The 17909-nt window shown below is 41.2% G+C and overlaps 1 protein-coding gene across 3 annotated transcripts; it reads right to left on the reverse strand.

The window, feature by feature from the left end:
* Window positions 1-203: 203 nt before the first annotated feature.
* On the reverse strand, window positions 204-17909 carry LOC308299300 (uncharacterized protein). Of its 3 annotated transcripts, XM_080743045.1 has the most exons (6): window positions 16650-17909; window positions 11995-12035; window positions 8968-9099; window positions 5612-5914; window positions 2295-2419; window positions 204-813 (listed from the first exon to the last, which is right to left on the reverse strand). In XM_080743045.1, the coding sequence occupies exons 3-6, from the start codon at window positions 9041-9043 to the stop codon at window positions 781-783; spliced, it is 537 nt and encodes a 178-aa protein (XP_080599171.1). In that variant the 5' UTR covers window positions 9044-9099; window positions 11995-12035; window positions 16650-17909; the 3' UTR covers window positions 204-780. The 3 variants fall into 3 exon arrangements, with proteins under 3 accessions (XP_080599171.1, XP_080599172.1, XP_080599173.1); XM_080743046.1 differs by lacking the exon at window positions 11995-12035; XM_080743047.1 differs by lacking the exon at window positions 8968-9099.

Here is a 17909-nt window from a genome sequence, read left to right on the forward strand (position 1 = left end):
TGCTTCTAAAAAAAAAGAAAAAAAAAAAAAGTTCTGGGATCTCCAGGAGTCACAGAGGGGACTGTTTGAAAATAGCCGAGCTGCAAGCCAAGAAAGCCTTGTGAGCTTGTAGATCTGACAGTTTCAAAGACAAATCTTGAATACAATGTGGAAAATGTGGAATACTCTTTTTATGGGTGCCCTTTAATGACAGAAATCTTGTATGTAGGTCCCTGGCAAAACATATTTATGGATAGGGGTCATGTGACCAACTAACATTTTAATCCAAATACATATTAACTCTTAAGCAGTGTTTTTTAGTTACATTAAAATCAAACATAACCCTAACCAATACAAAACAATTTTATAAAGTCATGAGGAATCAATGGGAGTGGGAATCAGTTGGGAATCAATGGGAGTGGGAATCAGTTGGGAATCAATGGGAGTGGGAATCAATGGGAGTGGGAATCAATAGGGAATCAATGGGAGTGGGAATCAGTTGGGAATCAATGGGAGTGGGAATCAATAGGGAATCAATGGGAGTGGGAATCAGTTGGGAATCAATGGGAGTGGGAATCAGTTGGGAATCAATTGGTGGAGCTTCACATGACAGTTAGCTTACTGTAGAATATAGTCAGACTCAGCAACCGTCAGCAACCACACTCGTAATTTCAAATTCTTTCTAGTTATATTAACATCATTGTTACATTAACATTAAAAGATCCAACATGATGGTATCATATGGACTGAATTTAGTAAAAAGTGATAATATTTGGATCGCTGAATCCGCCTGGCATCGGTTTAGTCTGAGTCACTGCTGCACGAACTGGAAGACTGCAAGAAAACACACACACACACACACACACACACACACACACACACACACACACACACACACACACACACACACACACACACACACACACACACACACACACACACACACACACACACACACAGTTAAAAGCAAGGCAAAAAGAAACAGCATTATATAAAAAATGTATATAGGCAACCAGTCCATCACATGGGACCCGACTCGCCTAGACTGACGGGTCAAATAAAAAATGAAATGAAAACAGGGCAAAGATAGTAATGATACCAATGAAGGCTGTGTTCCATTCTGGTCAAACTAGAGTCAGGTTGCTGGAGTGCATCTCTCCACTCTGACATGTCTCCTTTCCGACATGTCTCCATTCCGACACTAACCCTAACTCTAACCCTAACCCTAAACCTTAGGCCCATGGGAGTGTCGCCACTCCCACAATAAGAAGTCAATTTCGGAGTGGCGACATGTCGGAATGGAGAGAGCCTCCCAGGTTGCTGATATTATTGCATGTTGGCTCACTGGAAACACTCTAGGCTACACCAGTGTGGAGTGGAAAGGAACTGGTTGGAATAACATGTTCCTTCTACGCACTACGTCCAACTGGGGAATCTCCCCACTGTCAGGTGATAAGAAGCGGCCTGCACACTCCTCATGCATTGAAGGAAGCATGAGCTCAGTTCAGGGCTCTCCCCAGGTTGGCAGAGGGAGAGCAGAGCCCAGGATTACAGCTTAGGGCAATTGAGCCTTTGTCAGCCTTCTGGTTGGTCCCTGACTAGTCTCGCGTGGCCAGACTGTTGCCTCCGCGATTTGGTCAAATGCTCCCGGCATACAGTCTGGCAAACCAGAATAGAAATGATGAGTGCGAGATGAAGTGGAAGTGAAGCCTCCTCGTCACTTCCGTTTCCGTCTCACATCGCACACATTTATCATTATATAAATAAAAATCATATAAGCATGTTTAGCTTGCTGCTTAGCAGAAATTACTTTTAAAATATATTTTCTTGAACGGTAATGCCCGTTTCCATTAATCGCCGTTAGGGAGCTGCTGTTCCAGACTCTATAGCATTCAGAGATTGTGGAATAGTTGTCTGGCTACGCGAGACTAGTCCCTGCCTTGTTCTGCCCTGGTCCCACCTTATTTGGTTGTTTATGTTAAATCTTTCTAAAACATAATTTTTTAGAGGGAAAACAAAATACATCATGCCCACAGTCACTATACTGCACATCACCTGAGATGTGCCTTTTTACCAAGTTTAAATTAAGAAATTAACACACAGAACATCAATACAAAGCAACTGAAACCCCTGTTATTTCAATGGTAGTGGACGGAGAGACAGGATTTTTGTTCAACCAATAAACAGCAACCAATTGGTGCGAAGAGTGGCACAACCACGGGTGGGACTGGACAAAAGGTCAATTATTGGAAAATGGGTTACAAGATCCTGTGGGATACATTTTAAAAGAAATTAAGTAAACTGGTGTTTCTTACCCCATGGCTCTCCCTCCCCTTCTTGTGGCACTTTGCATGTCTGTGACCATGTTTCTTTTTGTGCCTGCGACCTCCTCCATGACCTCCATGACCCCCGTGACCTCCGTGGCCTCCGTGCTCGTGACCTACAGTTACAATAAAAAATATACAGCAGGCATTTATCAGAGTGAGTGTCGTGGTAAACACAGATAGAATGCAGAGAGACAGTGTAGTGCCTCTGCTGCCTCAGTAAACTAGAAGCACAGGTACAGTAAACAATGATTCTACCACTTTTTCTAGTCACATGTTCGAATACTGGATTCTGATTGGTTTAAAACAGTGTTAAATAGGCCAACAACCCTCACAGTTTTAACATTTCCAAGACCTGCGGCTCGTGGCACAACCCTGAAGCAGTGGTAAATCAGCCAACAACCCACTCCCTCTCATGGTAAATGGCTTACTTCTATCCACAACTTTCCAACATCCCGTCGTGCATTGCACAGAAGTTGCACGGAGCTTCCGGCGCCGCAGCCGAGTGTGATCTACAAGCTCACAATGGTTGCATCTGCGACGCGACGTGAGCTTGTATGTCTGCTGTTAACCGGAAGTGTGGTGCAAAAAAAATCCAGTAAATTCCCGCGGAAAGAGGTGGATACTAGTTCCCCAAGCACTGGGTCGGGACTCGGGACCCATTTGTGGGTCGCGGTCAGTGTTGGGAAAGTTCACTTTAAAAACGAACTAGTTCAAGTTCAAGTTCAGAACTTCTAAAATGAACTAGTTCATTTTTAGTTCATAATTCCCCATTATGAACTAAAGTTCATGGTTCCCCAAAATGAACTACATAGTTCTTTTTTAGTTCTTTTTTTAACCATATTTTTTTTATACTTTTGGCTATTCAAAAAAAAGGAAAATATATATATATATATAAAGGTCTATATATATATAAATGTTTAGACGTTGCTGCATGCTATTATTTGTCAAAATTATTGACTCAGCCCATATAGAACCACACACAGCAATAATTTCATCCAACTTAACATTGAGGTGCCCACAATATGTATGTGCCCACTGCCTAGTTCCCAGTCTTCCTGCACCCTTATTGTGAAGGGCTGAATGTAATAACCATGTTATTGTCTCATTGTGTGAAATATCATAATATTCAAAACAAATATTTGACTCCAATTGATTCCCCACACAGTATTGACTTGATATAGCAATACAAATATATTACACAGCAGTTGTGGGAAAACTAAGACATTGTTCAAAAAACACAATTCCGATTTTGGTCATTTTGGAAATAGGGCAAAAAATATATTTTTCTTCAATCTACTGTCTTGACACTCTAACCAAAATTGTTCTATAGACCATAATCTACAAATTGGAAGTGAAAGAAACTTTAACACACATTTGAAATAAAAAGAAAAATTACATGTACAAGGAACCCCACTAGAAAAATAAAAATAAAAATTACATGTACAAGGAACCCCACTAGAAGGCAGACGTTTCTCGTGCACAGCATGTTTCCGCGTTGGTTAAAGTAGCTGATCTACAAGCTCACGTTGACTCGTGGATGCGACGCGTTGTGAGCTTGCAGATCAGCTATTTTCGCCGTGCAACACACATAGGACAAAGTATAGTCAGTCAGGCTTGCGAGACGAGGAGGAGATTAACAGTGCAGCAGCAGAGTGCAGACAGCACCGCATATCAACGGAGGAACGTTCACGAGGAGCTTCGTGCAGTGCCTACTATTGGAGCATGTGAATGAAAAGAGAGACGAGAGGAGCAGAGGACAGACGACCGCGGAGGCGCGGACCGCCGCATGAACGGCCGACGAACGCCGACGAACGTCGTTCACGGGCGTCAGAATGACCGCGTTCGACAATATCGTTCATCAAGCGAAAACAATTACGTTCAGTTCACGTTCGCCCAAAATATGAGCGTGTTCATGAACGATCGTTCTTTGAACGCGTTCGGGTACAACACTGGTCGCGGACACATTTTACATTTTTTGTTTCCTACATTTTGTTCATTATTATTCAAAAAACATTCCCAAAAGAGCAATTATTTTCATTAATTCAATGATCCTTTTCTTCAAACGATCCTCCTTGCTAAACAGACGAGTTACAGGGAATCCGCACAATGTGTGATGCCATGGATGACGCTGCGAAGCCGACAGCAGCTGGAGCCTCTACGTTGCCATGGTGATTATGTAAACAAGTGATGTGACAGGAAAGAGAGCGGGCATGATGTCACACACTGCCAGACTCCAAATTCGGTTAGGGTTAGGTTTAGGCATAGTTTTACTGAAGTTAGGGTTTGGGTTAGGTTTAGGCATAGCTTTACTGAGGTTAGGGTTTGGGTTAGGTTTAGGCATAGTTTTACTGAGGTTAGGGTTAGGTTTAGGCATAGTATTTTTCACCAGGTTATAACATCATAGACATAGAAAGGTAGATGCCTCCTTCGACTCTGATGCATGTGCATCGAGGGACTAAGGGAATCACGTGTGCATCGCTTCCATGTGCGTCACACATAGGGAAGTTGCTAGGCCAATCAGAGGTAGGTGGGGGCGGGTCTTTCTTTACGTACGCAGACTGTAAGAACAGCCGAGCAGCGCAACATTGGAACTGGCTCTGTTAAATTGAATTGTAGTCCTTGGATAAGTCCCGGAAAAGACGCGCTGTGATTGGCCAGTAGTCACTTGACTGGCAGCGTTCCCTTGGTTTTTCCAGGAAGTCCGGACTACAACTGTTGCACGTCACTCCAATGAGCTGCAGAGGCGAACGAGGCATCTAGGTTTTTATATCTGTGGTTAAAGGGGAGGACCACCCATTTTCAATATTGAACTATGTCATTAATATACCTTAGAGGAGTTGTGTGGAAATAGAAAAAAAGTTCCCCCTCTTCTGTGTTGCCTAGAACTGGAGGATTGATTTTGGGGTTTGTATTGTAAATTACAACTTGATGACATCACACATTGTACTTTACAATACAAACCCCAAAATCAATCCTCCAGTTCTAGGCAACACAGAAGGGGGGGAACTTTTTTTCTATTTCCACACAACTCCTCTAAGGTATATTAATGACATATTTCAATATTGAAAATGGGTGGTCTTCCCCTTTAACATGATCAGATTCTGACTAATGGGATGTAGGAACAATGAGATTTCGAACCAATGCCATGGCACCGTCACTGCCACCTAGCGACATGGCATGCACACTATACATTGTTTTAGTCATTGTTTCGTCTCCGTCTGAACGCTGGATTTAATGTGAGAACGCCGCGACATTTTGCCACTTTCTCCAAACAACATTTGAACCATTGCATCCTCCATGCCTACCATGCCCTCCGTGGCCCTGTCCCTGTCCGTGCCCTCCACATGGTGGACCAGTGGGACCGCCCGGGGAGGGACCATACCCCCCGTGTTGGTTGGGGTACCCTCCTGGGCCGGGGTACCCCCCTGGCTGGCCTCCGAACGGGGGTTGGTTGGGGTAACCCCCTGGATTGGGGTACCCGCCTGGGTACCCCCCTTGATGCCCCCCCTGCTGAGGTGGGTGGTTAGGGTAACCCCCCGGGTTGGGGTATCCGCCCGGATGCTGAGGTGGGTGGTTGGGGTACCCCGCACTGTTAGGGTTAGGGTTCCCTGGTCAGAGAGAAGAGAGAGAGGGGAAAGAGAAAACAAAGAACAAAATCATGTTTTTAAAGCAACACAATACTCGCCCCATCAAGTTGGTGTAGTGATACGCGGAAGCGGGGATTGACCCCGGGACTCCCACTCGCCAGTCCAACGCACAACCAGTCGTGCTAATAGGGCTGAGTCCGATTAGCAGGGCTGTTGTCGCTGGTTCATGGCTGGTACTAACTGCGGGGGCTACAATCACCCCCCTGATCTTTGGAGCGCGCCCTCGTGCTTCACACTTCACGCGGCGGACCGCCGCACACGACGTGGTCCTGTCCCTCACGCGAGGACATCACGCTCCTCACCCTGCCGACAACGCCAGATTGTAGTGATACGCGGAAGCGGGGATTGAACCCGGGACTCCCACTCGCCAGTCCAACGCACAACCAGTCGTGCTAATAGGGCTGAGCCCAATTAGCAGGGCTGTTGTCGCTGGTTCATGGCTGGTACTAACTGTGGGGGCTACATTGGCATGGTGACTTTATTTGTTGGGTCAAATCCGATACTTCCGTGACCGTGGAGAGAATAGGTCCGTTTCTCAGCGGTTTTGTCAACTATGAAGGTTAAATAAAATTGAGCACCCATGCCCCTCGCAAAAATGCGGGCAAAATTATTTGTGTCTCATTCACTTACAAAAAATACCCCCAAAAAGATCTGCTTTAAGTAGCATGTGAGGGGTCAAACTAGGGGTTTTTAATTATTCTGAATCCATTGCAAAGATTTGTTTTAGCTAAAAACGGATCCCAAAAAACTGTGAAAAGTGATGACTCATCACTAAACTATAGTTTTGTCAGTCGGTTTCTAGCCCAAGGAATGTTTTTTTTTTTTTTTTTTTTTTTGGCAAAACAAATGCTTGCAATGGATTGACCCCAAGTTTGACTCCTCACATGCTACTTAAAGTAGATTTGTTTCCTTTATAGTATAGTGCATAGTGAAGTGGAGTTTGTTTTGACTGTCCATGGTTGAGATTCTGAAATCTTAACTCCCTCAAGTCCCCATCTTTAAAACAATCCAGTGACTTTGATTGGTGCAGGGCTGAGCATGGACCAGATTGTAAATACCATCATTTATCTATTTCACTGCAGATTAGGTTATCATCCCTAACCTTTAAATTCAACAAATTCTTTCAATGGACTAAAATCTTTTTTTGATGAATCTTTTTTTCCTGCCCTGGCGTTTGGCCGTTGTACCCTCAAAAAATGGACAACACCAAAGGCCAAGTGGCCTTGCCCCTAAAATGACGAAATTCCAGGCCTGGCCTACACAGAAGCAGTTGGCACCGCCGCCCGGCCATCACAACACTGAACACAATAAAATACAGCCCAGAAGCAGTCGGCACAGCAGCCACCAGGACACAATACAGTATAACAGTCCATGGGCCATACGAGATGTTGGTCTCCGAAAGGTGGCAAAGGTTACCATGCATTTTTGAAAAGCTCTATATCTGTAGATTATATTTTGGTATGATATCTGTAGATTATATTTTGGTATGATAACCCTTTCTGAGACACAGCTAAATTGGTGTCATCAGCCGCTAGAGTCGGTGTCCCATTAACTTTACTATACAGGAAAAAAAGCTAAAAATTCATCTGCTTTAAGTAGCATAAGAGGGGTCAAACTAGTTTTTTTTTTTCATGATTCTGAATCCATTGCAAGCATCTGTTTTGCACGAAAAACATTCCTTGTGCTAAAACAGCCCCCGCAAAAGTGTGAAAAGTGATGACTCATTACATTTCACCACAAAAACCATAGTTTTGTGGGGGCCGTTTCTAGCCCAAGGAATGTTTTTCGTGCAAAACAGATGCTTGCAATGGATTCAGAATCCATGAAAACTCCATAGACCCCTCATATGCTACTTTTCCCCCTGTATAGTAAAGTAAAGTAAGTAAAGTAAAGGACACATACTCTAGCGGTTGATAACACCAATTTAGCTGTGTCTCAGAAAGGGTTATCATACCAAAATATAATCTACAGATATCATACCAAAATATAATCTACAGATCTAGAGCTTTTCAAAAATGCATGGTAACTGTTGCCACCTTTCGGAGACCAACATCTTGTATGGCCAAGGACTATAAATTAGGGCATTAACGAAAAAGTCGACAAGTCGGCTCAGTCGACTTCATTACACAAGTCGACTCCCACCAGAGAAAGTCGAAGTTGAAAAAAATAAAATAATACTTCCTATTGTGAAAATAGCAGATCTAGGCGTTGTGAGCATGTAGATCAGCTATTTTCACAATTTCTGCCTCTATAAATTTGACAATTTGGACATGTTTAATTTGCCATTTTAGAGGTATTAAAAAGTCCTTAAATTGGCACTTTAGAAATGTGAAGATACCCTCTATACTTAAACTGTATGTTGGTTTGTTTACAGTTGAATGTGAAAACAATATTTCACATTAAGTTAATCATCTGGGGACCCCCCCCAAACGAATTGGGGGGTCGTGTGTGTGATGTGATGACGTCATCAAACGATAAAGTCGACTACAACTCAACTTTTTATCAAGTCTTTAATGCTATAGTACAGTGATCTTCAACGTTTTCAGGCCAAGGACCCCTTAGTTGAGAGAGAGATGAAGCAGGGACCCCACAACCTTATCAGAGATTCCATATGGTTTCATTGTTTGACAGCACAATCATCGGTGTATTGTGGATTCATGTTAATTTGTGTTTTCAGATATTTAACCACTTGAACCGTCAATACTTAATAAACTTGACCTTTCACTCTGTACTTAGTGTGCTCTTTTACCCCCTCTACCCCAAACCTCTTTGCCGAAAATAGCCGATCTACAAGCACACAACGCCGTTGTGAGCTTGTAGATCTGCTATTTTTGGCTGAAGTTCTCAGAATATGGACGCTATAGGGTTCAAATGGTTAATATAAAATAGGAGAAAAAAAAGGTTTCTATCACACAAAGATTTGGAGGACCCCCTGTAGTAACTCTGACTGAGGACCCCCTAGGGGTCCCGGACCCCCTGTTGAAGACCCCTGCTCTAGTATAAATGGTAAATACCTTGTCCTTGACTGGATTGATTCTCCCTCTTCTTCTTCTTCCTCCTCCTCCAACACCTCAGTATCCACCACCACATCGATCAGGCCGCCCAAAACAACAACTAATCCTTCCTTGTCTGGTATGGCGGTATTCCTTATTAAAGGGATATTTCACTTTAAAAAATAAACTCATTTTATTGTCTAATCAGGCTTTTATGAACACCCTGAACAGTATTTTAATTTGCTTGATTCAATATTTAGATATTTGTGTCCCAGCGCGGCTGACGGCTATAGTCATTGATTTTTTTTTTTTTTTTTCATTTTCATTTTTTCATTTCATTTGAAAGCCGGGAATCATAGCTACAAAATGATATATTGGTTGTGGAGATTGACCCAACAGTTTTGAAGATATGGCTTATAGAATGATGCCATGCTGAAATACTACTTTTGAGATATTCAAGTTCTAAATTTGGGAGGACCAACAGAATTATGTCCCGATCTCTCACATTAATTAAAAAAAAGTCTTATTTACATGCAGAGTTAAGCTCTGGCGTTTAAGTGAAATGTAGCCTGATATTTATGACATGCTTTTGTGGCTTTATCACATTTTAGAAATAGAAAAAAAAAAGGTAATTTCAGCTGTGGTCTAAAGTAGTGGCTTCCGAAATGACTGCCCCAGTGTCATGCTCAGTCACAAATTTTGATGTAAGTGTTATCAGGCCCTCCAGGCCTCTCCCCATCCATTGTAACTTCAAACTCCATTTTAAAGGGGAACACACATTGGACGCGGAGGCGGCGCGGAGGCGGCGCGGAGGCGGCACGTAAAAAAATACGGCCCGCTATTTTCAATGAACTAACCCACACCGGCGGCGGCAGACGCGCGCAACCGCGGGTCTGCCGCGCCGATACGCCACTGTTCTATTTTTCCAGCGTTGCCGCGCGGTGAACATGTTCTCCCATGGTTCTCCGCACCGGGGGAAATGGATGTGCTGTGTGGCAGCGCGCCGCATCCAGTTGGGGTTACCGTGCGGCACTTCACGTGCGTCGATACCGCGACACGACGCCGCGCAGCCGTCTGCGTTCAGTGTGTGCTCCCCTTAACTGTGATGTTTTTCTGGTGACTCATACCCTCCTAATACATGAGCAGGCCGAGTTTTTTTCAATAACTTTTTTATTTTATTTTTTATAATTCTTTGGGGAAAAAAAAGAAAAATACAATAAAAGATTTTTAAAAATAAATGAAAAATGTTATCGACCTGCTCACGTATTAGGATGGTATTGAGTCACCAGAACAAATAATGGGTGTTTTTAATGAATCTATCATGGTTAAAATGGGAGTTTGACGTTACAATGGGTGTGTATGGGGAGAGGCCCTGGAGGAGGAGGGCCTGGTAACATTTACATAAAATATCTAAATATTGAATCAAGCAAATTAAAAACTGTTCAGGGTGTTCATAAAAGCCTGATTAGACGATAAAATGACCAAAAGTTTGAAATATCCCATTTATAACTCCAAAGTTATAAATAATAACGTATAATAACGTCTTCTATTGAGTTTTTCTAACTGCGCGGCATCTGTGTTCTGTGGCAACTGAAACTCACTTCTGATTGGCTTGGGGGGTCCCTGACTGGGGGGGTTTCCGCTCTGACTGGGGGACCCCCATAATTTCTGTGTATGATTACCACACAGGTCTCATATTTAGGCCTAGAATTATTGAATGTTTTAACCAGTGAAAAATAGATATACAAGCTCACAGCGCGCCACCGAGTGCCGCGCTGTGAGCTTGTAGATCTGCTATTTTTTTTTAAGTTGTGAAAATGTGTGCAAATCTTTGAATATATGTATTTTCAAAGCAAACGTTTGTAACTCAAATGTTGCTTCTGGGTGGTCCCTGGAACTAGATATTTTGAGATGCGGGTATTTTGGGGGTCCTTCAAATGAAAAGGTTTGAGAACCACTGACATAGTAGTCTCTCAAGAACAGACTAACTGAGCTCCAGTTAAGTGAAAAGGACCTTTTCTTTGACGATGGCTGGCCAGATTGCTGACATAGAAACATAGGTTTTTGAAAAAATCTTAGAAGGATTCAAAAGACACTTATATAATCGGGTCAAAATTCTAATTTTCACGATTTTTCAAAAATAGCAGATCTACAAGCTGTGAGCTTGTATATCTGCTATTTTTCAATAGTTAAAGCATAAAATAATGATACACAATAATGTGTACGCGTTCTAAATGGGTTAAACAAAGAAATAAGCACTTATGGTCGCGAAAGAGCTGAAGCGCTCCCAACACTATATATGCTAGCGGCTAGGCTAGCAGTTTTTATGCGAAGCTCAGGGACATAGCAGCTAATGTGGCTAATGTGGCATTTAAAAATGACAAATCTTAATTACAATGAAATGAGGTTGACGTGTTTTTTTAAAGGCAACTGCTGTATAATTGCAATATTACACTCAAGGGTGTGGGTTAAAAGCTTGCAGAGTGCCGCACTGCAAGCTAGTAGATCTGCTATTTTTGAAAAATCATGAACATTTTGTGCAAGTCTGAATGTTTTTGACTCGATTATGTAAATGTCTTCTAAATCCTTAGGGTTTATGTCTATGTCAGTGGTAAACCTTTTCATGTGAAGGAACCCCCAAAATGATATGTAGGCCTATTTGGCCACGGACCCCCATCTCAAAATATTTAGTTCCAGGGACCCCCCCAGAAGCAAAATTTGAGTTACAAATGTTCGCTTAAAAAATACATATATTCAAATATTAGCACATTTTCAAAAATAGCAGATCTACAAGCTCACAGCATGGCACCTGCGCGTTGTGAGCTTGTATATCTGCTATTTTTCAATAGCCAAAGTATAAAATAATTAAGGCCCCTCCACCTTGGGCCCCAGTAACTCAGTCCCACTTTTCCCCCCCGTGTGACGCCCCTGGCAATAAGCACGATAACCCACACTGTCTCAGGTAATATTCTTTAAGATTAAGAATAAGAATAATTTAACCAACAGTTTTGTAGTTATTTCCATGTATGAGAAGAAATAAGCATTTACCTTGGTTGTGACCGTACATTTTACACTTTCAAATCCACACCCTGAAATGAAACAAACAAGAGATAAAGTATGTTATTTCCACACACACACACACACACACACACACACACACACACACACACACACACACACACACACACACACACACACACACACACACACACACACACACACACACACACACACACACACACACACACACACACACACACACACACACACACACACACACACACACGGAGCTTCAGCTTGTTCATTGTTATTGATAATGAGCACCTTATCGATCCTGCTTATTGAGCCAGGCTTTTATGGAGCCCACTATTGAGTGTTTTCAAATATTTTGTGGAAAGACGTGAGACGACAATTCTGAACAGAACTGCTATCTTTTCTTTTATTGGCCAGTTGTTGTGACTGTGAGTTTGTGGCTGACCACCATCTATGAAGATGACAATTGACAAAATTAACATATATTATCATTAAATATAATTAAAACAATCATTCATAGTGTACACTAAAGCCCTTTGCACACAGGACAGTTGCGTTTCTTCCGTTTGCTGTATGAATAAAACGCATTGGATTTGGTGTGCAATGCTGTGCGGAATCGGCGCTGCGGATCCCAAAAGGAGTCATAAAAGGAGTGATGAGTTTTTTACTGCATGCGACAAGACGCACAAATCGAACTGGGTTCGATCGAGAAAAAAACGCACGACCGCAGCCACTCGTCGCACGGCTAATTCGGATCCGGTGTGCATGAGGTCGTAGAGAATCATTGTTTTCTTTTAAAAAAATGAAATTGTCCGTTTTATCCGTGCGGATAAACGCGTCTGTGTGCAAAGGGCTTAAGTGTTAAATGGCTTTATATCATGAATAGCACTGTAATAATTTCTTGATCGCCTCTTGTCTTGATTGTTTAAACATGACGTCATGGGCCGCTATGCTCGATAACAAGCTTGATAAGCCCAAAGCTTATTGATACCGGGTACTCAATACATTCGTTATCGAGTTTGTAGCAGGCCCTTGTTTCGAGCTGCACGCACGCACGCACGCACGCACACACGCACACACGCACACACGCACACACACACACACACACACACACTGTACCTACAGAGATAAGCACTGTAGATGAAAGGTGTGGAGCGGAGGTAAAAGTCAATAAGGTTAGATTAGAACAGGCTCAGATGTACCATTGTACATGACGCAAAAACAACATTGGATCAGATTACAGCTGAAGGGTCCGGTTTGTAATCTGTATTAAAGACTAATTGAGTACCTGAGATGAAAAAACAGTCTAAAGTTTAACATTTTGAGTATAGATATATATTGTTTTGATTTACCAGACTGTAAACCACAAACTAGAAGTTTTTAATCTGTTAAATTCTTAATGTACTCCCCCCTCATTCAGTTGAATTAGATTTTTTTACTTAACTCACATATATTAGGAACTATAAGACACAATACCTGTGGAGAGAGGAAAAACAGTATATCTCCAACAGTTTGTGGAACAACAGTATAAGTCTGTACAAGCAATATTCAGCAGGAAAAGGGAGCAGATAACATTAAAACATAAAATTTAACAAAATGAGGGGGGAGTGCATTAACAATTTAACAGATTAAAAATGACTAGTCTGGTTTATATTAAAGACTGTAATTGTTCTTCTCCTAGCCTTCAGTGACAGCTGAGCCTGCATGGCACCCTATATTTGTATCATTTGTGTTTAATTATTCCATTGCATGATCTGTTAACCTACCTGGAACACATTATTAATTCAACCATTATTTTATGCTTTAACTATTACAAAAATAGCAGATCTACATGCTCCGCCGCGCTGCAAGCTTGTTTATCTGCTATTTTTCAATAGTTAAAGTGGTTCAACATTTGTGCAAGTCTTTGAATATTTTGACCCGATTCTATAAATGTCTTCTAAATTCTCCTTCTAAATCAAGCGGTTCTCAAAGTTTTTCATGTCAATGGACCCTCAAAATTAAATGTAACTGGCCGCGGACCCCCATCTCAAAATATGTTGTTCCAGGGACAGTTCCTTTCCAGAGAAGCAGAGAGTTACAAAAGTTTGGTTTTAAAAATATATACCGGTATTCAAAGATTTGCGAAAATATCAGAGCTACAAGCTTGCAGCGTGACACACAGTGCTCTATAAATAAGAAAAAAACACCTTGGCTACTAAAACGAAGCGAGAGGATTTGTGCAGGTGAACACCGATGACTGCTGCTATCGAGGGAAACCATGGGTTAAACGTGTATCAAACACTAGGGCAAAGAGAGGTGCAGTGACATGAAAATAAATACAATATTATAATTTTCCCCTCACGCACAAGATTAGTGTCAGTATGAGCCGATCGCAAAGGAAAGAAAACATTGTGGATCAGACCCCTAGTATAGAAACCCTTAGTCATTTAGGATTACAGCCACTCTTTTATGAAATGGTTAATTTGTAATCCATGCAGATTTATATAGAAAGCACCAGAGAATGGTCTGGTAATGTTTTCATTGTGACAGTAACACAAGGTTGATGAATAAAAGTTAAGCATTAACTAAGTGTATTACTTTGTACCTTATAGTAAAGTGTTACTGATTTAATTTAATTTACAACAACTAAGCCATCCATCGTCAACACACTATTCCAAAGGTGAGCTCAGACAGACAGACAGACCCATACCACTACTGTAACACTAAACACTCCCCTTCCCTCGATGACCACACATGAAGCTAGATAGCTTTTTTTTAGAAGTATTTTTAGAAGATTGTGTGTGTGGTCTACGGTCTACCTATGTTATTTTTTATTTTTTCTAGGTTGATATTCCTATGCATTTGTTATTGTTGTTGATACTGACATATTATCTTGCCTATTATATTGATGTATTATATACCTGCTTATTGTAAGTTGCTTTGGATTAAAAGTGTCTGCTAAATGCCTAAAACTGTAAACCGTAAACTGTAAAAGACAGAGACAGACAGGCGGGTACTGGTCATTTGGGAACGAGGGACATCTGGGCACCGCAATGTAAGATTGGCTAGTTTGTCCAAAATGTTAAATAATGCAATATTTGAAAAATATACACAATGTGAACATGCACAGTACATCATTATTAGGGCTGTCACAATTATTACATAATCGTCTAATCGTGATTATTTGACATTATCGCAATTATTTTGACATAATCGTCATAATCGTGAATGTTGAAAAATGACAGAAATAGTGGAAATAGCAGATCTACAAGCTCACAATGCGTCGCATCGCGACTCGTTGTGAGCTTGTAAATCGGCTATTTCCACTATCAATGTAATTTTTTAAGTAGTACAGTGTCAAATATGTCAGTAATTTATTTGTGTATTTAGGTTATGTGTCATATCTGCAATGTACAACTTCAAAGCCTAAAAGCCAAACAGAAATGTAATTATCAACGACAAAAACACAATTAAATCGTTAATCGCCAATTATTTGAGTGACAATTAATCATCATGTAAAATGTCATATCGTGACAGCCCTAATCATTATCAGACTTAATTTTATCCTTCAACTTATTGTTTATGCCCCAAAATGACTGACTATACAGGTTTTGTAGCAATTGTAGAGATAGAACTTAATTCATCGAATGTTTTCTTTTACTTGGGCGGCAGTGGCTCAGGGTTAGAGTTGCCGTCTTAGAGCACGGAGGGTTCCCGAAGGGTAGTTCGATCCCGGGCTCCCCCAGAGTTAGTGTTGGAGAGTCCTTGAGCAAGACTCTGAACCCCTAGTTCAGGGGTTTTCAAAGTGGGTGACGGGGCACCCTGGGGTGCCGCGACGGCAGTCCAGGGGTGACGCGAGATCATTTGATAATATTTGGAATTTATTTGGACACTTGAAAAAATATTTAGTATCATTTTAAACGTTTAAATTTATTTTCAGTCAGTTCTAACCAAAATGGCTATTATGTCAACGTTTTCCTCGCAACATAATCACTAAAATATCGTCACAGTCGGGCAGAAACCTTGTATCTCTTTTGGTAAAGCAAAGCCCTGCTTCATCATACAAGACTGTCGCACAAAACTAGTGAAAACAGCAGATCTACAAGCACACAACGCCTCGCGATGCGAGGCGTTTTTGTGCTTGTAGATCTGCTGTTTTCACTAGTTTAACATTTTATAGATGATAAATACAAAATGAACGGTTTTGGACATACAAGGTTTCCACCTGACAACAGCGATATGCTATAAATATAAGGTGCTGGAAGTGAAAATTATAATGTAGGGGTGCCTCGGATTAACAACATATTCATGGGGTGCCCTGAGACAAAAAAGTTTGGGAACCCCTGCCCTAGTTGCTCCCAGTGAGCAGGTTGGTGCCTTGCATGGTTTCCTCTGCCATCAGTGTATGAATGTGTGTGTGAATGGGTGACTGGGGGGACTGTAATGCACTATCTATGTAAAGTGCAATGTGCTTTAAAATGCACCATTTGCCATTTATTTTACTTATATTTTTACAAAAAAATATATATTTTTTTCAAAAAAAAATATATTTTTAAATAGCCAATTTTACATCGAGGTGCCTAGATGTCCCAAGTGCCCACCTGACCTGTTACCAGACAGACAACAGACCAATCCATCAACAGAACATTATACAACATTCAATATAATATTTTGTAAGTGTAACTTACTTGGTCTTGTAGATCAGATGGTAGCAGGTGTTAGCACATCAGATGGCTGCAGGCAGAAGTGGGCTACATCTCTGCGCGTCGACCTTTTATGTGACCACACCCCTTGCGCTGTAGCTCCTCCTATCGCCTCCATGACCACACCCCTTCTACTGTAGCTCCTCCTATCACTATCATGACCACACTCCAATCCTTCATGCCATGCCATGCCAAAAACCTTGTTAAAAATATATAAATTGTAACCCAAATGTTCGTTGACAACCTTTTTTTTTCTCACAAAACTAATCTATGATGACTAAAACTAAGGGTAAGGGACCTGCATGGGTATTGGATGGGGAGCTGTACATTCATTTGAAAACTTTAGTTATTCTAGTTACTTTGTAGATTGATTATTATTACAAAACATACATTAACCACTTCAGCCCTGTATACAATGCGTCACATTGTGAGCTTGTAGATCTGCTATTTTCAATGGGACATTTTGCATAATGAGTACTTTCTACTTTTGGTACTTGGAAGTACATTTTGATACCAATACGTTTGTACTTTTACTCAAGTACATTTTGAATCCCAGACTTTTACTTGTAACAGTATTTCTACATTGCAGTATTGATACTTTTAAGTAAACAGTTGAGTACTTTTTCCACCACTGATTTTAAGCTGTTTTACAGGTGTTAATTATATATATTATATTATGTCTTGTTCTTTGTGATTGTTATAAATATACATTTTCAAATTAATTAATAATCTAATGAAAATGCAATAATAAAGGGTAGCCTACACTGGCGCTGCATCGAGTTGGTTTTGTTTTGATGTCTATTCCTGTGTTACGGTGCATGCAGCGTGGGAAATTAAAATCTTTACTGTGAAAAAAACTTGTAATGGACATTAGTTTGGCTCAAAACGCTGCAACAATCGTCTTGCTATATATAGGGGTGTGTTGAAAAATAAAGTGCCCCCTTTGGAAAATGTAAGGCCCCCCTGTTGATTATTCCCTGGAGCTGCCATTGACACTAGGTGAGCAGAACTGACACATTACAAGACACCATGACAACACTTAATCTATCTACATAATCTATCCAGGGAACACAATGAATTGTGGGTCTATATAAACACATACAGGGGTAACTGGACACAGGTGAACACAAAACTACAATCAACACATGACTGGCTTAAAGACTACAGGACACAGGTGGAGAACATAACTGATCACCGGGAGGTGAGACAAGACAGGAAGCGGTAACAAGGCAAAACAGGAGACAC

This window comes from Nannobrachium achirus (assembly GCF_963921795.1).
Source record: "Nannobrachium achirus genome assembly, chromosome: 15".
Lineage (NCBI taxonomy): Eukaryota > Metazoa > Chordata > Actinopteri > Myctophiformes > Myctophidae > Nannobrachium > Nannobrachium achirus.